The sequence below is a fragment of the Chiloscyllium plagiosum genome, chromosome 12 (genome assembly GCF_004010195.1).
Source record: "Chiloscyllium plagiosum isolate BGI_BamShark_2017 chromosome 12, ASM401019v2, whole genome shotgun sequence".
Lineage (NCBI taxonomy): Eukaryota > Metazoa > Chordata > Chondrichthyes > Orectolobiformes > Hemiscylliidae > Chiloscyllium > Chiloscyllium plagiosum.
The window spans coordinates 61,431,853-61,454,304 of record NC_057721.1 but is presented as its reverse complement, the minus strand read 5'-3'; the positions used below and the strand labels follow the sequence as shown (position 1 = coordinate 61,454,304).

At 41.0% G+C, this 22,452-nt stretch overlaps 1 protein-coding gene across 1 annotated transcript in view; it reads left to right on the top strand.

Annotated features, from left to right (window-relative positions):
• The window catches only part of LOC122554839 (lebercilin-like protein), a 90,609-nt gene extending 73,255 nt beyond the window's left edge, over positions 1-17,354 (top strand). Inside the window, exon 8 of the mRNA XM_043700187.1 lies at positions 16,185-17,354. Coding sequence (XP_043556122.1) covers positions 16,185-16,990 — 806 coding nt within the window. The 3' untranslated portion in view covers positions 16,991-17,354. The remainder of the gene's footprint in view (positions 1-16,184) is intronic.
• Positions 17,355-22,452: the final 5,098 nt, after the last annotated feature.

Here is a 22,452-nt window from a genome sequence, read left to right as displayed (position 1 = left end):
TTTGAATTCTCCCACTTTGCTATTCACCTTATCTGTGCCCCTACGATTAACTGTATAATTTCTGCCCTTGTTTGTTTTACCAGAATGCAGCACCTTACATTTATCCAAATTAAACTAATTTGCCACTCCTCAGCCCATTGATCTAATTGATCAAGATCTGTTTGTAATCTTAAGTAATCTTCCAACCCTCCAACTTGGCACCGCCCTCTTGAACTGTCCTACCTGTCCATCGTCCTTCCCACGCATCCACCCCACCCTCCGCTCTGACATATCACCATCATGCCCCACATTCATCTAACTATCTCATTCCTAGCTACTATTCCCCCAGCCCCCCCCAAACCCCCACCCCATTCCCCCATTTATCTCTCAGCCCCACTGGGCACCAGTTCCCCCCATGTTCCTGATGAAAGGTTAATGCTCAAAATGTTGACTATCCTGCTTCTTACATGCTGCCTGACTGGCTGTGCTTTTCCAGTATCACACTTTTTGACTCTGATCTTTAGTATCTGCAGTTCTCACTTTTTCTTAATCTTTTTCACTGTCAATTATACCATAAATTTTGGTATCATTCGCAAACTTACTAACCATGCCTTCTAAATTTTCTTCCAAATCTTTTAAGTAAATGACAAACAATGATGGACCCATTACCAATCCCTTTTCAATGTGTTTGTCGAGGGTCCGTTAGTAGTGGTTTAAATAACGATGGGGAGCAGGATCCTGGATGTTATTTTTGCAAGGCTAAATCTAGAAGTCAGATGGATTGACATATCCTTACTTAGAGTTGGAAAGTTGAGTGGTATTTGGTGTTCTAACATTTACTAAGTTCATCCAAATCCTCGATAGCCAGTGGCTCCACATCAGTAAGATGTGAAGAAAATTATCTCGTATTTTTAAAAAAGGAACAAAAGTTTTGGTTTGGTTATCACAGCAATTTCCAGAAAGCTCATTCCACTGTCAGATTCCAGTATAAAAGACCAGAATGATGTCACTGTAGAGAACACATTTTTTGTTATATTCCACATATTCAACTGTTATAAATTCTACTGGTCACTTTATTGTAAAGAAGGGGCAATGTAATGGCTCAGCGCAATAGTCCTTCAACTCCAGTATTGGGCTTAACGCTGCCTCAGAATACTGGAGTGAGAGCCTTATGTTCCAGCATGGTTGTAATTTGGCTAGAATGAACATGGTCACCACTAGGCTTGGCCACAACCACAAAATAAATTCCTAATTTCCAATAATCAGTGATATCTTACTTTGAGGAATTGTAAGAATAGATATTGTAGGGAAAGGAGATGTCATCGTGATGTTATATGGCCTAATGTTTGGACATTAGGCAGCAGAAAGAAAAGCAGGAAGAAAGTTCATTTGTTAGCCACCTCATTACTTCTTCTAGACATCCCAATGGTACTTAAACCTCATGAACTACTTTCTGTTGTACAATTGCCATCATAATATAAGGAAATACCAATCCTTTGGCTGTTTTCCCTGGAGCATCGGAGGTTGAGGGGTGACCTTATCAAGGTTTACAAAATTATGAGGGGCGTGGATAGGGTAAATAGGCAAAGTCTTTTCTCTGGGGTAGGGGAGTCCAGAACTAGAGGGCATAGGTTTTGGGTGAGAGGGGAAAGATATAAAAGAGACCTAAGGGGCAACTTTTTCACACAGAGGGTGGTACGTGTATGGAATGAGCTGCCAGAGGAAGTGGTGGAGGCTGGTACAATTGCAACATTTAAGAGGCATTTGGATGGGTATATGAATAGGAAGGGTTTGGAGGGATATGGGCCAGGTGCTGGCAGGTGGGACTAGATTGGGTTGGGATATCTGGTCGGCATGGACGGGTTGGACGGAAGGGTCTGTTTCCATGCTGTACATCTCTATGACTCTATGACTCTACATTAGACAAATGCCTTTGCTGTCAATGTAACATTCTTCCTTGATAAGCAGAAAAGAACATCATAAGTGTGGGATCTTCTAAATTGCAAATAAAGCCACACTGCAGCAGTTATAAACAGTAATCCAAATTATTTTAGATAATGCGGTAATTAAAAATTATAACTTTTTGCCCTATGGTATGAAATTAAGAAGATAGTTAGTTACATTTTAGATATCCATTAGTGAAAACCAGATAAAGCTTCAAAGGCTAGGAAATGACTCTGTCTAAAATAATTTAATGTCATGAATGTATTGGAGCATGTTTGCTATTCAGAACTGATCTTACCTAAGAAAAGGTTGGTAAATATGCTGAGGATAGAGTAGAGGGAGGAGTGAGGATAAAACGTAGCCCAAGATGTGAGGAAAACAGTTGGGCAGACAAAGGAGTGAATAAAAGTCAGTCTGGGAGAATCAATAGCTACTATTAAGAATATTGTGGTAGTAGCACATGTAATGACAAGGCCTGGTGTGTGGTGGTTGAGGTAATGACATGAAAGAAGGTGCTCATGCCCTAAAATTATTGAATTTGATATTGAGTCCAGAAGGTTGCAGGGTTCCCAAGCAGAAAATGAAGTGTTGTTCTTCCAGCTTGCACTGAGTTTAGCTAGAGCGTTGTAGCAAGCCCAAGACAGAGGTGTTGTATTGACATGATGGGGAACAGGAAGCTCAAGGTAATTTTTGCGGATAGAGCTTAGGTGTTCTGCGAAGCAGTCACCCAGTCTGCGCTTTGACTCCCCAGCATTGTCAAGACTACATTGTGAGCAGCAAATGCAGTAGACTAAATTGAGTGAAGTCAGGTAAATTGCTGCTTCAACTGGACAGTGTTTCTGGGCCCTTGGTTAGTGAGGAGGGAGGAAGTAAAAAACAGGTGTTGCACCTTCTGCAATTGCATGGGAAAGTGCCAAGGGGATATGGGAAGATGTTGAGAGTGAAGGAGGAGTGGATGAAGATGTCCCAAGGAACAATCCCTGCTGACAAGGGACAGGAAGGGAATATGTGCCTGATGGTGACATCTCGCTGGAGGTGGCGGAAATGGCAGCTAATGATTCTTTGGATGTGGATGCTGGTGGGATGGTAGGTAAGGATCAGGTACACCTTATCACTTGTAGAAGGGAAGAGAAAGGGTGAGGGATGAAGTGTGAGAGATATATGGACACAACTGAGGGCCCTGTCAACAGTGGTGGTGGGGAATCCTTGGTTGAGGAAGAAGGTGGACATTTTCAGAGGCACCCTTGTCGACGTTGGCATCATTGAAATGGATGTGACAGAGACAGAGAAACTGGGAAAGTGGAATCGAGTCTTTACAGGAAGCAGGGTGTGAGGATCTTTCATAAAGGTAACTGTAGGAGTCAATGGGTTTGTAGTGGATATTAGTGGCCAGCCAATTCCCAAAAATGGAAACAGAGATTTAAGGAAGAAATGGGAGGAGTTGGAGATGAACCAGGTGAAGGTGAGAACCGGCTGGACATTGGAAGTGAAATTGATAAACTTTTCCAATGCATGACAAGAGAGGGAAGCAGCACCAATTATGTCAGTGTTCCGGAGAAAGAATTGTGGTTAAGGGCCAGAGCAGGACTGGAACAAGAAATGTTCCACGTACCTCACAAAGAGGCAGACACACTGGGGCCCATGCTGGTACCCATGATAATCCCCTCTCACCTGAGGAAAGTGAGAGTAGTTGGAGGAGAAGTCATCAAAGTAAGGATGAGCTTGGCCAGAGCGAGGAGGGTGGTGGTTGATGAGGATGGTTTAGGCCTATTTTCCAGGAAGAAGTAGAGAGCCTTGAGACTATCTTAATGGAAGGTGGACATGTAAAGAGATTGCACATCCATGATAAAGAGGAGGCAGCTGGAGTCTGCAAACTGGAAATTCTGAAACTGATGTAAAATGTCAGAGGAACCACAGATATAAGTGGAAAGGAACTGGATAAGGAGAGGAAAAGAATTGTGTCGAGGTAGGAAGAGATGAGTTCAGTGGGGCAGGAGCAGGCAAAAACAATGGGTCTGCTTGGGCAGTCCTGTCTTGTAGATTTTGGGAAGGTGTTAGAAACAGGGACAATGAGCTTGGAGGCAGTGGGGGGAGATCACTGGATGAAGTGACATTCATGATCGTTATTGACACAATGGCCTGGTGTTCCACAGTTGAGTCACAGACCACGGAGAGATAGGAATAGGTACCTGAGAGCTGGTGCCCAGCCCACAATGTAGAGGTCAGTTTGTTAGACAACAACCACCTTGTCAGCAGACTTGATTACAAAGTTAGGGTTGGATCCGAGAGCATACAATGCAGTCAGTTCAGAGGGATATAGATTGAAATGGAAGGGGAAGGTGGTGGGGGGCTGGGCAGAGAAATTGAGGTGACCAATATCATGTTGACAGTTCTCGATGAACAGGTTAAGTGCAGGGAATTGGCCAGAGGGAGGGGTCCAGATGGAGAAAGAAGGTTGGAGGAGGGTGAAGGGATCCGTGCTATGGGGAGAGGATCTTGTCCAAAGAAATCGGCATGGAGGCAAACACGATGGAGAAAAGTTCAACATCAAGTCGTACCCGAAATTCCCTGACGTGTGGGGAGAAGGGGTTAAAACTAAGACTTTTACTGTGTACAGAACATTCAGCATCAGAGAGCAGAAGGTCAGAAGGGCGAGTGAATACATAACAGGAGGTGGAGAGAGGAGATGGAGATGGTTGTTGGAGGTCAGTCATCTCAGCTCCTGGACATCTCCGCAGAAGTTACTCAGGTAGTCTCCTTGGCCCAACCATCTTCCACTCTTCATCAATGACCTTCCCTCAAGCATCAAATCAGAAGTGGGGATGTTTGTTGATGATTGCACAATGTTCAGCACCATTCTTGTACTGAAACAGTCCACATCTAAACGCATTTAAGACCTGAACAATATTTGACAAGTGGCATGTAGCATTTGCACCATACAACTATCAGGCAAAGACCATCTCCAACAAGAGAGAATCTATTTTTCCTTGACATTCAATGGCATTACCATTTGATTAATTTCTTGCTCTCAACATTCTGAAGTTTACCATTGATCAGAATTGAACTTAACTAGCTATACAATACCATGCCTCCAAAAACAGGTCAGAGATGAGGAATCCTGGTGAGTCATCTCCTGCCTCCCCAAAGCTTGTCCACCATCTACTCCCCACTTTCCTCTGAATGCAGCTCCAACAACCCTTAAGAAGCATGACACATCCAAGACAGAGTGGTCCACTTGATTTGTAGCACCCCTACAATCACTTCCTCCACCATCAATGCTCAACAGCAGCAGTCTATACCATCCACAAAATGTGCAGCAGAAATTCACTAAGGCTCCTTCGACAGCATTTTCCAAAGCCACGACCAATTACACTTAGAAGAACGAGAGCAGCAGATACATGAGAACATCATCACCTGCGAACTCCTGTCCAAGCAACTCACTTGAAAATCGGCTTAGGGTTAATCAGTGTCACTGGGCCAAAATCCTGGAATTCCCTCCCTAGTGATATTATAGGCATACTTACAACCAAATGGACTGCAGTGGTTCAAGACGACACCTCACCAGCATCTTCTTGAACACATCTAAGGATGGATAGTAAATGCTGGCCCAGCCAATGATGCTCACAATACATAAATGTATAAAGGAAAATAACTTTCCTAATTACTTGTGATAAATGCAACAAAATACCCAGATTCTTCTACATCTCAGAGCTCTGCAATGTCTCCATTTAAAAAATGTGCTTTTTTAAATTCTTCCTGGCAAAATGGAGTTACATTTTTGCCACTCACTTAATCTATCAAATGTCTTTCTGTAACATCTTTGGGTCCTCTTCAAAACTTTTAATTTACTGCTACCATTGTGTTGTAGGCAAATTTGATAGATGCAAGAATGTAAGGTATGCCTAAGTCATTTGCACAAACTGCAAACAATTGATGTCATAGTGCCAATCACAGAAATCTCTCATAACCTTGACTGGAAGGTTCCTATGAATGTTTAGTTTAGATGTTGATTAAGTTTCAGTAGCCTGGACTCACATTGGAAATGTGACCCTTTTCAATAACAGTTTATTCCAGCACCTGCTGAAACACAGTTGGAAACTTATGTCAGCACCTTCAAGAGCGCAGTGGAAAACCTACATTTGAAAAGAAATTTGGAAAATAACATGATGTCATAATACAATTCCGGTTCAGTGAAGCACAGATAAGGATGAATCACAATCTCAGAATTGTTACAGCGCAGAAGGTGGTGATTCGGCTCACTGTGTCTGCAACTGCCCTTCTGATGAGCATCATTCCTGGTGCCTTCTCTCCATAGCCTTGCACACTATTTCTATCCAAATAGTCATCCAATACCCTCTTGAATGCCTCAATTGAAACTGCCTCTGCCACATTTCCAGACAGTGCATTCCAGATCCTAACTACTTGCTGTGTAAAAATATTTTTCTTACAAGTTCAATATTACCTCCTTGCTCTTGTTTCTGTCCATATTAATAAAGCTGAGAACACTGTATGCTTTGTTAACTGCTGTCTCCACCTATCCTGCCACTTTCAGATGAAGTTAGTTCATCTGACGAAGGTGCAGCGCTCCAAAAGCTTGTGATTTCAAATAAACCTGTTGGACTATAACCTGGTGTCGGTTGACTTCTGATTAAGTACAAATTCAAACAGGTGATAATGGAATTAGTGCAAACTCCCACTCCAAATTTAAATATTCCCATCAACTTCACTCATCAAATTCTATAAGCATGACTGAGGTTATAAATAACCCTAACGTCTTAACAGATAAGTCTCTCGTGTCCAAATCAATATTTCAGATAAGTTATTTTTCTACATACATAAACTTCACCCCCTTACCTTAAGCCACCTAGAACATGAAAACAAAGACACAAGACCAGAAGACATGAGAGCAGAAGTAGATCATTTAGCCCATTGAGTCTTTCTGCCATTCAATGAGATCATGGCTGGTCTGATAAGCCTCAACTCCATTTTCCTACCTTTTCTCCATTACCCTTGATTCCTTTACTGATTAAAAATCTGTTTATCTCAGCCTTAAATGTACTCAATGACCAAATCTTCACAACGCTGTGCAGCAAAGAGTTCCAGAGATTCACTCCCATCTGAGAAAAGACATTCCTCGTTATCTCTATTTTAAGTGAGCAACCCTTATTCTGAAAATATGCCCTCTGGTCCTAAATTCTCCCACAAAGGGAAACTTTTCCTCATCTACCCCGTTAAGTCCTCTAAAAATAATTTGTTGGTTCAATTAGGTCACCTCTCATTCCTTCAAATTCCAATGACTACAGACCCAATCTCTCCTTATAAGATAGTTCCTCCATACCCAGTATCAGCAAGTGAACCCTCCCTGAACTGCCTCCAGTAACCCAAAACAAGTGCCTTCTCTTGTTTTAGCAAAATCTAAATGTATACTCCATTCCCTTTGAAATAACGGCCAACATTCCATGTGCCTTCCCCAGTATCCACTACACCTGACTGATATCTTGTGAATTATGCATGAGGACTCCCAAATCCCTCTGTGTACCTGCAGTTTACCAGACCTTAAATTCACTTGGAAACTTCACCAACACATTCCATCCCGACCTTAAATTCACTGGACCATCTCTGACACCTCCCTCCCCTTCCTGGACCTCTCCATCGCCATCCACGAGGATTGACTCAAAACTGACATTTTTACAAACCCACTGACTCCCATAGCTACCTGGATTACATCTTCTCCCTCCGTACCTCCTGCAAAAATTCTATCCTGTGTTCCCAATTCCTCCGTCTCACCGCATCTGCTCCCAGGAGGACCAGTTCCACCACAGATGGCCTCCTTCTTTAAAGACCAATTTCCCCTCCCACATGGTTGAAGATGCCCTCCAATGTATCTCATCCACATCCTGCACCTCCGCCCTCGAATCCCACCCGTCCAACCACAACAAGGACAGAACCCCCCCCCGGTCCTCACTCTCCACCCCTCCAACCTCCGCATAAATCGCATCATCTGCCGACATTTTTGCCACCTTCAAATGGACCCCACCACCAGGGATATATTTCCCTCCGTACCCCTCTGCACTTTCTGCAAAGACCATTCCCTCCGCAACTACCTGGTCAGGTACACACACCCCAAAAACCCACCTTCCCCTCCTGGCACCTTCCCCTGCCACGACAAGAGTTGCAAAACCTGCATCCACACCTCCTCCCTCACCTCCGTCCAAGGCCATAAAAGAGCCTTCCACATCCATCAAAGTTTCACCACTTCCACACGTCATTTATTGTATCCGTTGCTCCAGATGCAGTCTCCTCCACATTGGGGAGATCGGACACCTTCTCTGATAGCGCTTTAGAGAACATCTTCGGGACACCCTTGGCTGAATATTTCAACTCCCCCTCCCACTCTGCTGAGGACATGCAGGTCCTGAGTCTCCTCCATTGCCACTCCCTCACCACCAGATGCCTGCAGGAAGAACGCTTCATCTTCCACCTCGGGACCCTTCAACCTCATGGCATCAATGTGGACTTCACCAGTTTCCTCATTTCCCTCCCCCCACCTTACCCCACTTCAAACCTTACAGCTCAGCACTGTCCTCATGACCTGTCCCACCTGTCAATCTTCCTTCCCACTATCCACTCCACCCTCCTCTCCGACCTATCACCTTTTTTACCCCCACCTCCATTCACCTAATGCACTCTCAGCTACCTTCTCTTCAGCCTCACCCACCCTCCTATTTATTGGTCCACCACCGAGGCTCCCAATCTCAATCCTGATGAAGGACGTTTGCCCGAAATGTTAATTTTCTGCTCCTCGGATGCTGCTTGACCGGCTGTGCATTTCCAGTACCACTCTAATCTTGACTCTAATCTCCAGCATCTGCAGTACCCACCTCTGCCTTTTCCACTATGCCTTGTAGCAAGAGTCAAATGAGAAAATAAAGCAATACTTGCATTTATTTGATACCTTTCACGACCTGCAGCATTCCGAATTTCTTCACAATTAAAGAAAATTTTTGAAATGCAGTATTATGCAAGGGGAGAGTGGATAAACTGAATTATTTTATGCTTCTTCTCTTCTGCTCAGAAGCAAAGATTTTCTTTAATATTCTCTTCCTCCCCCACCCCATCTTTTTATAGACTGTGTCTTGAGCTCCCCCAAGGACTCTATCTGTGAATTCCAATTTTTAAACAAACTGCAACAAAATCCCTTCAGGCTTAAGTCAAACACATACCCGTGCACGCATGCACACACACAGAAGGAAAAATAAAAAGAAGGAAACAAAAGAGTTTACAGTTAAGAAGAATCATAAAATGCAATCAACGAATTATATTAATCTATTGAACTTTTGTCTGAGTATTAAATTCAGTGTTCAGTCAAGGTTCTTTCTGTGGGAGCTCAGATTCAAGTGGATGCAGTTAGCTGAAGCTGCAGAATTCCTTTAAAAGTTGAAGAAGGTCCATCAAGATGAGGTTGCAGTAGAGACTTTGTCTACTTTTCTGGTTGATGTTGGCATAATAAGTCTTGATAGGTCCTTTTTGCTCTCAGTCCCTGCTAGGGAGACACTGTGTCTACTGTGCTTTTGTGTTTGTTGACAATGTCCTCACAGTGCAAGTTTGTGAGATTCCAGAACTAAGTTTTATTGGAGATTTAGACGAGAGCAGTCATAGAGAACCCTGGAGTCTGGTTGTAGTGTCACTAGTTAGATTCTTTATGGACTGTAATGTTAATAGACCTAATTTTTATCAGACTGAGGCAAGGGCTGGGAAACAAATAATGAAAGTTTTTTCAAACATCTGAGGAGTTTTGGTCATGGTACAGGTTCATTAAAAAATCATTTTGACAATTCTAATCAGGGGTTCAAGAATCATGTTTACGAGACAAATGGGAATGTTAACACCTCCACAAGTGTAGTGAGGTTAAGCTTCCAGGCCACTAGTCTAAGTCCGTTGTTCATTATATGAGATAGGTGTTCAACTGTTGGTAGAGTTTTGCATTTCTTCAAATTTTGACCTCCTTTTTTACACCCCCTACTATATTTAGAGCCAGAGTCATACAGGATGGAAACAGACCCTTCAGTCCAACCAGTCCATGCTGACCATGATCCCAAACTAAGCTAGTCCCACTTGCCTACATTTGGCCCATATCCCTCCAAATATTTCTTATTCATGTACTAAGTATCTGTTAAATGTTGTAACTGTACCCACATCCACCACTTCCTCTAGATGTTCATTCCACACACGAACCACTCTGTGTAAAAAAAACCCATATCTTTTTAATTCTTTCTCCTCTAAACCTAAAACCAAGCCCCCTAGTCACCTGCTATTCACCTTATCGACACCTCTCAATATTTTATAAACCTCCAAAAGGTTACCCTTCAATCTTCTACACTCCAGTGAAAAAAAATTGTTCCAGCAATGGCATTTGTGCCTCCAGTTGCCAAGGCTCTAAACTCTGGAATTCACTTCCTAAATTTTTTCACTGAACAACCTGTTTTTTTTCTTTAAAACACACCTTAAAACCCTAGACTGTTTTGAGCACTTACTGTAATATCTTCTTACATCTCTTATTCCAGACTGGATTCTCTTGACCCCATGCAAGTAACCTTGGAGGTGTTTGGGGTTCTGGGGTAAGCTGTCCCAAGACAGCTCTCTCAAACACTCTTTCCAGCCACTGCCTGAGCAGCTTTCCTGGTATGGAATGGGAGTGCAACCAGCTGTCTGCTCCATGAAGGTGGACAGCCAATTATATTGTTCAAAATTTTGCAATCTTAACAACACTTTACACTGATGTTGAACAACCTATTTAGTTTTGATATCTTTTTATGACTGATTATTGGTTTATGGGATTGCAAGGGTTTGGGGGATGGAGGAAATGGGGGTGTAGGGAGGTGATGGAGAACAGACTTCTTCCCACCTCCACTCCCAAGATATTCAAACAGCAAAGAAATTACCCACTCTGCTGCAGTTACATACAGTGGATGTCATTGATAGGTTGAGAGTGGGACTAACGTTGCTCACATGCAAGAAGTCACACTCTCTGGTGCTAATTTGATTGGCTAGAACCTCCAACAGTCCTGGCAGCAGCAAAACTTGGCAGTTGATGAACTAAAGAGTTCATCAACTTCGTGAACACCTTCCACCCTGACCTCAAGTTCACCTGGACCATACTGGACGCCTCCCTCCACTTCCTGGACCTTTCTGTCTCCATCTCCAGCGACTGCTCAACACGGACATCTACTTCAAACCCACCAACTCCCACAGCGACCTGGACTACACTTCTTCCCATCGCCCCCTCCAGTAAAAATACTATCCCTTACTCCTAATTCCTCTGCCTTAGCCACATCTGCTTCCAGGAGGAGCAATTCCACTCCAGGACATCCCAGACAGCCTCCTATTTCAAGAACAATTTCCCCTCCCATGTGGTCAACCATGCCCTCTAGCACATCTCCGCTACTTCCCACACCATCGCACTTGAACCCGATCCTTCCAACCACAGCAAAGATAGAACCCACCTTGTCCTTACCTTCCACCCAACTAATCTCTGTATCCAGTGCATTATCCTTCACCATTTCCACCACCTACAATCAGACCACACCACCAGAGATATATTTCCCTCCCCAACCCTATCAGCATTCTGCAGAGACCATTCCCTCCATGTCTCCCTTGTTAGGTCCACGTCCCCTGCCAACCCACCCTCCACTCCCAGCACCTTCCTTTGTGGCCGCAAGAGATGCAGACCTGTGCCCACACCTCGCCCCTTACCTCCATCCAAGACCCCAAAGGATCCTTCCACATCAAGCAGAGATTTTCCGGTACATCCAAACACCTCATCTACTGTGTCCATTGCTCTCAATTTGGTCTTAGCTACATTGGAGAGACAGGACGCTAACTCATGGGATGTTTCAGGGAATATCTCTGGGACATGCACCAATCAACCCCACCGCTCTATAGCCGACCACTTTAACACTTCCTCCCACTCCACCAAGGACATACAAGTCCTCGGTCTCCTCCACTACCAAATCCAAGCCACTCGACGCCTGGAAGAAGAACACCTCATCTTCCGCCTTGGGACCCTCCAATCACACGCCATCAACATCAATATCACTAGTTTTCTCATCACCTCTCCTACCACTTCATCACAGATCCAAACTTCCAACGCAATACTGCCCTCTTGAAGGGCTTATGCCTGAAATGTTAACTCCCCCGCTTCTTGGATGCTGCCTGACCTGCTGTGCTTTTCCAGCAAGTCCAGCATCTGCAATCCTCACTTTCTCCTACAAAATTGGTAACCATGGATCCTGAAGAGAAGGAAATGAGGGGATATTGGGTGGAGGGTGTTTTCTGAAGTTTTTGAACTGGAGGTGGGTAAGAAGGAAGATGAGACCCAGCTATTCAGGGGCACCCTCCAAAGAAAGTACTATCTTCCTTCCCAATGTTTTATAAATTTTAAAACAGAAAAAGGGGTTGCCTACTCCTGCCCAGCTGCCTACGCTTTACCTTATGATGATGTGGACAGGGTAATATCATAGTTAAGTTAGCTTTTGTCCAGCGCAATTGACCCTAAATTATTTATTTACATCTGGTGAATGGTCTGCTGATTCCAGTGTCTGCCCACTCTCAACATTGTGGAGGTAAGCTTGGATGGATGGGAAGCTGGTGGGCTGGCCACCCATCCTATTCTGAGTCATCCCCTCAGTGAAAATGAAACCCAGAGGGGGCATATAGCATCCAGTTTGTGGTGTGGTGCCATTCCACTGCTAATTCCTCAGTATTGCACTCATCCAGGCAAGTGGGGAGTATTCCTGATTCTTCTGCTATGGGATCCATTGAATATATTAGTGTATTACCTCAGTTACACATTTAGTGTTTTATTTTCAAGCAATTCTTTTCCTAAAAGACCAATCTCATGTTTTAAGACCACAGACAAAGCAACAGAAGTAGGCCTTTCAGCTCATTGAGTCTGCTCCACCATTCAATAAGAATATAACTGGTCTGATAATCATCAACTTTTATTTGCCTGCCTTTTTTCCATAACCCTGGATTCCTTAACTGATTGGAAAGGTGTCTAATTAAGCCTTGAATATACTTAACAACCCAGCATCAACAGCCTTCTGTGGTAAAGATTTCCACAAACTCACTTCCATCTGAGAGAAGAAATTCCTCTTCATCTCCATCATAAATGTGTGACCCTTTACTCAGATTGTGTATCTGGTCCCAGACACTCCCACAAGAGGAATGGCATGGTGCTCAATGGTTAGCACTGCTGCCTCACAGCGCCAGGACCTGGGTTCGATTCCCACCTTCAGCGATCGTCTGTGTGGAGTTTGCACATTCTCCCTATGTCTGCATGGGTTTGCTCCGGTTTCCTCCCACAATTCAAAAGAAGTGCAGGTTAGGTGAATTGGCCATGCTAAACTGCCCACAGTGTTACGTGCCCTAGTCAGGGGTAAATGTAGGATAGGGGTATGGGTCTAGGTGGGTTAATCTTCGGAGGGTCAGTGTGGACTTGTTGGGCTGAAGGGCCTGTTTCCACACTGTAAGGAATCTAATCTAATCTCATTATCTACCCTGTCAACTCCCCTAAGAATGTGATATGTTTCAGTAAGGACCATCTTTCATTTTTTCAAAATTCCAATTAGTACAAACCAGTATTGAATATTTCTTCATAAGATTATCTCTCTATCCTGATATCAACCTGATGAACCTTTTCTGGACTACTTCCCATGCCATGTATCTTTCCTCAGGGAAGGGACCTTCTATTTAGTCCACCTCTGACCTTGAAACTGTTTAGAAATATAATTTCTCCTTCTGTTGCTTAATCTAGTTATCCATTCTTATTACAGCAAATCTGTTTGAAACCTGTAACTGATCCATTCTCCTTGTAATCTGCTGTTCTTTGTGCTTGTCTTCTTGTATTAACTCAACGCTGTTTTGAATTAAGTTGTCTTCAAGCTGCTTTAAAGTTTTAAACTCTCTATTCAGACATTAAAAATTTTGTTCTTAAGCTCATAGTTTCTTGTCTATTTTAGGGTTTTCCACTTTGTGCAGTTTAGACAGAGTTTTCCCACTTATTGTGATGTACATGCTGTCCTACCTCTAATAGCTTAATTAGAACACACTTCCTTGGAATATTGCGTGCAATTCTGGTCTCCTTCCTGTTGAAAGGGTTCAGAAAAGATTTACAAGGGTGTTGCCAGGGTTGAAGGATTTGAGCTATAGGGAGAGATTGAATAGGCTAGGGCTGTTTTGTCTGGAGCGTTGGAGGCTGAGGGGTGACCTTATAGAGGTTTACAAAATTATGAGGGGCATGGATAGGATAAGTAGATAAAGTCTGTCCCCTGGGGTGGGAGAGTCCAGAACTAGAGGGCATAGGTTTAGGGTGAGAGGGAAAAGATATAAAAGGGACCTAAGGGGCAAGCTTTTTACGCAGAGGGTGGTACGTGTATGGAATGAGCTACCAGAGAAAGTGGTGGAGGCTGTTACAATTGCAACATTTAAAAGGCATTTGGATGGGTATATGAATAGGAAGAGTTTGGAGAGATAGGGGCCGGGTGCTGGCAGGTGGGACTAGATTGGGTTGGGATATCTGGTCGGCATGGACGGGTTGGACCGAAGGGTCTGTTTTCATGCTGTACATTTCTACGACTCTATATTTTGCCCAAATTTTTAGTAATTTAACTATGAGAAGTCAAGAACTTTATCTAAGTCCTGGTCCTTTTAAATGTAAAGTTTCTTTTTCTGCTAGATTCTTTTCAAAATTTCTCTAATTTTGCTCTTTTCTTCACTTCACAAAGCCTACTCACAATGGCAGCAATACTTTTTTAAAACTACCTTGCCTTCCTTTTCTGGTCTTTACGTTATTTCCATAAAGCTTTTTCAGTTTTCCCTCATGTATATCTAACTTAACTCCTGCATCAGCTACATAATGCTTACAGAATCACCTTTGTTAAGGCCTCTATCCTTTTGTCAATGTGGTTGATTACTTCTCTTTCCCTAGCCTACATTTTACACCTGCATCTTCTTCGTCACTTCTTTTGAAAAAAAATACTATCATTACTAGGGTTATTCTTGAAGGCAAAAAGCTTAAGACATGACTCTAGAACAAACGGTTGTTCTGATGTTCTGGCACATGTATCAACTCATTAATTATGTACATTTGTCTCAGGTATTTTGGCAGACATAGCTTGCTGAGGAAATATAATGTTGGGAAACTCTTTCAGTTACTCCCAAGCAGAAAAACAATTAGGTTTCAAGCTGAATTCACCATAAAGGTGTTTCAGATATTAGGCGACAGGAGATAGACAGCTTGTTCTGAAGCAAGTTTTTGTCAACTGATTCTAGATTTTGAAGAAAAGAAACTGTCCAAGTCACTGTTGAAACAACCTCAGCAAAACTGCAGTTACCACCATTCCGGAGGTATTTAGGTAATCTTTTAGAAATGAAATCAGTGTCCAGTGACTCTTTTAAGGAAACCACCTCTGCTATCTATATAAAACTTGAAATGAATCTAATTGTAAACCTTCAAAACATAAATGCTTCAAAGAATATTACATTTTAAAAAATTAAAACCCTACAATTCACATTAATTTGTTTGGCATAATTACAAAGGACACTCAAGTCCTATGCGGAAGACATATGTTCCTCTGAGGAATTTCACCCAAAGTCTGTCATGAGGATAGGTTGCATAAACCTGATTTGTACACCCTTTAAGTATAATGTAATTTTGATTTTTTAAAATGATAGAAAGATTCGAGCAAGTAGTGTAGAAATTCTGTTTCTGCTGTCGAGGGGATCCAGTAAAGGGGGAAATATGATTAATATTTCAGTATGAAAAGAAAGTACATTTTATGAAAGAAAATGTAGCATATATGTAGATTCTCTTCACTGCCTCTACATCACTCACCTGTCTGCACCTATAACAGTATACGGCACAGATACACACCCTCTCCAAAAGGTTGAGGAACTTAGGTCAACTGAAATTTTCAGTACTGAGATTGGTGGATTTTCGTAAGAGTAATAAGGATTGTGGAGCAAACACATGTATATGTGAAACTACAGGTCAGCTATGAACAAAATGAAAAGCAGCAACTCAAGGGGATGAAACATGGTCCTTTGCCCTTTCAAATATTAAAAAAAATCATTTGGTCTAAAATAACTCCACATAATAAAAGGCTAGTTTCTTTTGGGTTCTTGTTTTGGTTGACATCTTATCCTAAGATCAGTTCATTCACTTCCATTTATAAAATCCTCATGAATATGTTTCCTTTTAGAATATGAACAAGCAGAGAGGAGATGGAAGGAGATGGCGGAAAACGATATCTTAGAAAACCTTGAAAGAGAAAAGAGAGAAAAACAAGAGAAGGAAAGAGCTGCTCAAGTTTTGAGAGAGGCGTCAGAAAGGAAAGAGACGGAAGGAGAAGAGCAAGACACCAATGAAAGAGAGCAGCTAGAAACAACAGAGGAAAACAAAGATGCAAATGAATTACAACCAGACAATATCAAGGACATGGGTGAAACATTTACAATGAATGACAACCCCAATAAACTTCCTTCTCGACTCAGAAGGCGCTACAGATTCACAGAACAAATTGAAAATCTCCACCAAGGACTTCCTGTTTGCAAAATATCTTATGCAACCCATATCAGCACCAAGAAAAGACAAGACAGGCAAGAAAGTAAGGAGTTTCCAGATTTAAGCTCTTCATTCAGTGGTTATGAGCCATCCTTTGCAAAGTTGTGCAATCAATCAAATGAACTGAAGCACCAAGTTGGGGATGGCTCAAATGAAAAGTCTGAAAATTGTCTTCGGTCAACATCAAAAAATGAAACGAAAAACAGCCTCATTGAAAAATTATTTAGATCAGGTGGTACATTAGAAAATAAACCCCCCAAAGACGATGAAGCTAAAGCCACAGACAAGTTAAAACAGCTGCAGAGAAATAAACAGACAAGTCGAATTCAGGTTACTAACAAAAATAGGTTAAATGTTCTGGATCCTGACTTGTTACCTGTGAGAGCTTTAGAATCATCCACAGATGAAAGTGAAAAATTGGTTTTACAATCATTACAAAAATAAAAATAAGAATATAGATTTCTGTTAAGTTTTATTAAATTAAGGTTGTTGTTGTTGTTCTAGCACACTTCTCTTCAGAAATTGAGATAAATGGAAAGAATTGCCATTCTGAATATTTTTCTGATGAGAATGCACAAGGGAAAGATGTTGATCCTGATGTCTAAAGTAATAAACAATTGTTGGAATATTTTACAACTTGTTTGCACACATTTAACATTTTTCTATACGAATAGACAACTTAAAAATCCATTTGTAATAGTGTTGCTGGTATAATGCAGGTATGCTTTGAGATGTGTACCTTGTGTAACTGGCAAGCCTAAGTTATATTATTAGTTCTGCATGTTTCATTGCCCATACTAATCCAGTTAACGATGATCAAGATCAACAAAGGATCTTATACAGAGGTCAGTTTGTTGCCATTATTTAACTGTTTAAAAGTGAAATTTAAGTGATTTTCATGTGCCACGCTTAAAAGTTTGCTTTGCAATCTGAAGCCAAGCAGTGTCTGATTAAATATCTTATATCATTCTAAGAGATGCTACTTGCCTAACTACTTCCAATTTGTATTGATGAGAAAACATGATCTTCTGTTTTTACATTAACTGTGCAGTATATTTCATACAGTAATGAGAGCTCTGTTGGAGACTGCATTAAACTGCACCTAATCTGAGGACATCACACATTCCAGGGTGGAGATCTGGTGAGTCCAAATCCAGAACACAATAGAGTCAGACCATCATCTCTGGCTTCTGATAGTCTTTGTCATAATGTCTAACTAGCCAACATAACTTGTATCTATTGCTAGCACAGAATAAACTACATTATATTAATATATGCTCTTCTTGTAAGACTCATGAATAATTCACCTGCTTCCAAATCAGTTATCACTGGTAACTGAACAGGCCCTTAGACTCAGTATAGAAATGGCTGACCCACATGATGTCATTTTAATTTACTAAGTTTCCATTTACTTATATAATTCTCTGTTAGTTGTTAATTTGAATGTTGTTGCACTGCCACATCAGGGGTTGTTTAAAAATAAATAAAGGGACCTTTACTTTCAGTTTAAAGGAGCAGAGTGAGCTTTACTCTGTATCTAACTCCATGCTGTCCCTGACCTGGGAGAGTTTGATGGAGGCAATATCGAGGTAACTTTCCTTTAAGTTTAGTAGAGGAAACTTTACTTTCAGTTTAAAAGAGTGGAAAGGAGTATTTAGATTAAAGTGTATCATTATCCTGGATAATGTTATTCTGGTTTAGTAAGTTTCTGTTCGCCTTTTACAACTTGTTTGCACACATTTAACATTTTTCTATACAAATAGATAACTCAAAAATCCATTTGTAATAGTGTCACTGATATAATGCAGGTATGCTTTGAGTTGAGTACCTTGTGTAACTGGTAAGCCCAAGTTATATTATTAGCTCTGCGTGTCTCATTGCCCATTACTAATCCAGTTAAAGATGATTCAAGATCAACAAAGGATCTTATACAGAGATCAGTTTGTTGCCACTATTTAACTGTTTAAAAGTGAAATTTAAATAGTTATCATGTGCCATGCTTAAAAGTTTGTTTTGCAATCAGAAGCCAAGCAGTGTCTGATTAAATATCTTATATCATTCCACCAGCTAACTACTGTTAACAAAAACATAAGTAAAGTGCACTTTGGGGGCTCTCCAAACTTGTTAATAAGTTTGTCTAAAAAAAAGGTTTGGTTCAGATTACTTTTAAAATGGGACTGCTGTTAAATTTTTGGATGCACTTCTGATTTATGAGCAACTCCTCTGGTGGTGGCAGATCAGAAAGGCTCCCTGTGGGCCTGGCCCAAATGAGTCCATTAACAGGTCCAGGCAGTGGGCCATTGTGAAATGCAGTTCCTAAATGGCTGCCCTCTTCCATGGTTACATCTGTACATGAGTGTCCATTGAAAGGGAGTATGCAGTGTCCACCAACACAATCAAAGTCTATTGAGACTGATGGGTTTGAATCTTCTGAAACTTGAATGTTGCTGAAAAGAGAGACACTTTGCTGAAGTTTTTCATCTTGAACTCATAACATAACATTTCCAAATTTCAAATGTTCATAAAAAACAAGAAATTGGTTGGCAAGTTGACTGATTAGCTGAGGTATTACCATATAGAACACAATCAGGAACTATTTCTTCCCATGCTCCTAGGTAAGTTTTAAAATTTAAAAAAGTCTAAAAAAAATTCCTTTTCAAAGTAGAGAAAGGGTGCCTGTGTATGAATATATGACATCACAAGTATAAATGTTATGAACTTAACTATTTTAAATTTTGTTGGTGTAAAATATTACCACATTTGATTATTTAGCAAGTGTTGCCCAATTACAGAATTGCATTCATCAATAGATGGGTTTGCAAGGGCTGGCTGGTTGAGTCTGGTCTGTATTGTGCCTACTACAAACAATTAAAAGGACAATAACATTTGATTTGGTTAGCAAGTAGTTGGGATGTAGAAGCAATGTACCTGGAACTGCACCAGCATCAAAATCCATAAACCATGTTGCTCAATATTCTAAGCAGAAGGTTTACTTTTTTAAAGCTTCCAAGGTAGCCAAATTGTAAAACTAAAACTTAATGCCAAGAATGAATGGTTCCACTCTGGATTCACCTTGTCCTGTAATGCCAATGCTGGGACAACAGCAACTGATTCATAACATTCTTGTTTGTGCTTGCTAAAAGAAATATAAAAAGGTAATCATTCTCTAGAAATGAATCTGTAACAAAAACAGAGATTGCTGGAAAAGCTCAGCAGATCTGGCAGCATCTGTGGAGAGAGAAATCAGAGTTAACGTTTGGGCCAAGTGACCTCTCCTTAGAACTGGAGGAGCTAAATGAATATTAATCTCTTTTTGAATTACCCATAAACTTTGGGAAGCGACCTTTTCTTGTGGCTCTTTCCATATTGTTACCCTTGGCAAAGTCAATCAACATCCCTTCCTCCTGGAATATAAATTGTCGTAATTACTTGCTATTCTCTCATTTGTCCTGATGAGTACAAGATAAAATGCTTCAAACATCACTATTTTTAGTGATATTCAAGTTCTATACCACAAAATAAATATTATTGATTGATAAAAGCAGTCAAGGACAAGTAATAAAGGGCACAATCAGACCAGTCATGATCATATTGAATGTACAGAACAGGTTCGAATGGCCAACTGCTCCCATTTCTTATGATCATATGATCTAATGTTTTCGTGTACAGAATGCTGTCTTTAACTTATTTTTGGATGAAGGAATGAAAGAGAAAGTCCTGATTTTTTTCCCCAGGAGCATCACACAGTACAAATGATAGGAGCAACAAAATTGATTAAATTAACTACCATCCTAGCAAAAATTCAGTTTCATATAGTTGACGTATCAAATCTACAAGTACAGACATTGAACTTTGCAGCAAGTGTATTTCATGAAAATCATTTATAATATACCCAGTGTTACACTCACGTACTATATATAAACATTAGCAAACAGAAACATTTAATAATCAAAAATAAGGAAAATGGGAGGAAGTGAGATGAAACAATTATGATTTCTTAAGCATAGCAGAGGATGGCTTATTACACAGTTCTGCTCAATAGCTATCCAGCATAAGCTTCCATACTTAAAATAATTATGCAGCGATCAATTTTGTGTTCGTCAACAGTTTGCAAATTGATTTTATTCAACTGATAGGATGCCTGAAATTGTATTCTTTTAAAAAACACTGAGCTTTCAGGAAGTCAAATATTTGACTAAATTATTTTTAATCAAATGCTTCTTTCTAAAACAAATCCAGTGCTTGATGGATTAAAACCTATCCAATTGTAAACTAATGGGAGAGATTTTGCAATGGTTGGTTATCTCCTAGCATGCACCAGTAGTCTGAGTTGTTAGTATACATTTAGATTTCAGCACTCTTGCCTCCAGAGTTGCTTTTTCTTTAGACTGATAATGGAACAGTGAAAGTAACAGGCACCTGGGATCTTGATGAACAAGATAACACACGTCCTTTTGAGATTATAGGATTATGAAATAAACAGTGGAAGGACTGAGAAGGGTGAATTAGAGTCAGTAAATTCAATGCCAAATCTGATGCGGAAACAAATAAAGAAAGATTAGATCCAGAAAGAGAAGACAGGATAGAAACATACAAACAAAATTACATTCTTAAAAATTCAAAATCATTCACAACCCAAAGGTTTAACATTACATACAAAAAACTACCCTATTAATTACTAGACAACTTTCTGTCGTAGGTTTAATGAACAATTAACTTGATGAACCTCTCAATGATATGAACCTCTCAATGATGCGAATACGAAAGGTACCACTTTGCAAAGAATACAGAGAAGAGATACAAATCAACCAAAAGCCTGTGGAAATCCACAAGGTGTCTATTTCTCATTATGGATGGCTGGCCTATTTTTGCATCGTGGTTCAAACACTATTAAACTTTGATCACAAACCAACCCCAAGTTCATTTAATAAACCAATTTAGTTAGGAAATTGCTGAAAAAGGATTAATGCTGGTTCAAACAAAAATTTGGAATCCAAATCAAAAAATGTTTGGTAATACAGAAAGGCTTTATTAGCGTTATTTTAAAAAATGTTTCATTATCTGTTGATCGATCAGGACAGCTAAAAGCAAGCATTGATGACATATCTTGACTGGTTAAATTTTTTTAAAGATTAGATTACTTACAGTGTGGAAACAGGCTCTTCGGCCCAACAAGTCCACACCGACCCGCTGAAGAGCAACCCACCCAGACCCATTCCCCTACACCTAACACTACGGGCAATTTAGCATGACAAATTCACCTAACCTGCACATTTTTGGACTGCTGGAGAAAACCCACATAGACACGGGGAGAATGTGCAAACTCCACACAGACAGTCGCCTGAGGCAGGAATTGAACCTGGGTCTCTGGCGCAGTGAGGTAGCAGTGCTAACCACCGTGCCACCCACTGAAGGGATGTAACACTTATCGGGGAGAATGTGCAAACTCCACACAGACAGTCGCCGGAGGCAGGAATTGAACCTGGGTCTCTGGCGCAGTGAGGTAGCAGTGCTAACCACCGTGCCACCGTGCCACCCACTGAAGGGATGTAACACTTATTACAGTTAACAATCAACATCTCGTGGTTCAAATGATCCAGGTTACCAATGTCCATGCGCAGAAAGCTCATATATATTAAAGGAAGCAATGAACATATGAACCAGGAGCACAAATAGGTTATACAGCCCCTTGGGTTTGATTCATCATTCCATAAAGTCATGGCTGAGCATTTGTGATTCAAATGTTGTATTCTTGTAATTCCCAATAATCTTAACATTCTCTTGCCTAACATGAATCTGCTTACCTCCACTACCTCAGCGACAGAGGGCTAAATCTTATAATGTTTTGAAAGTCAGTTTCAGAGACTGGCAAGATATGTTGCTGTCTAATCCCAAACAGCCTCATT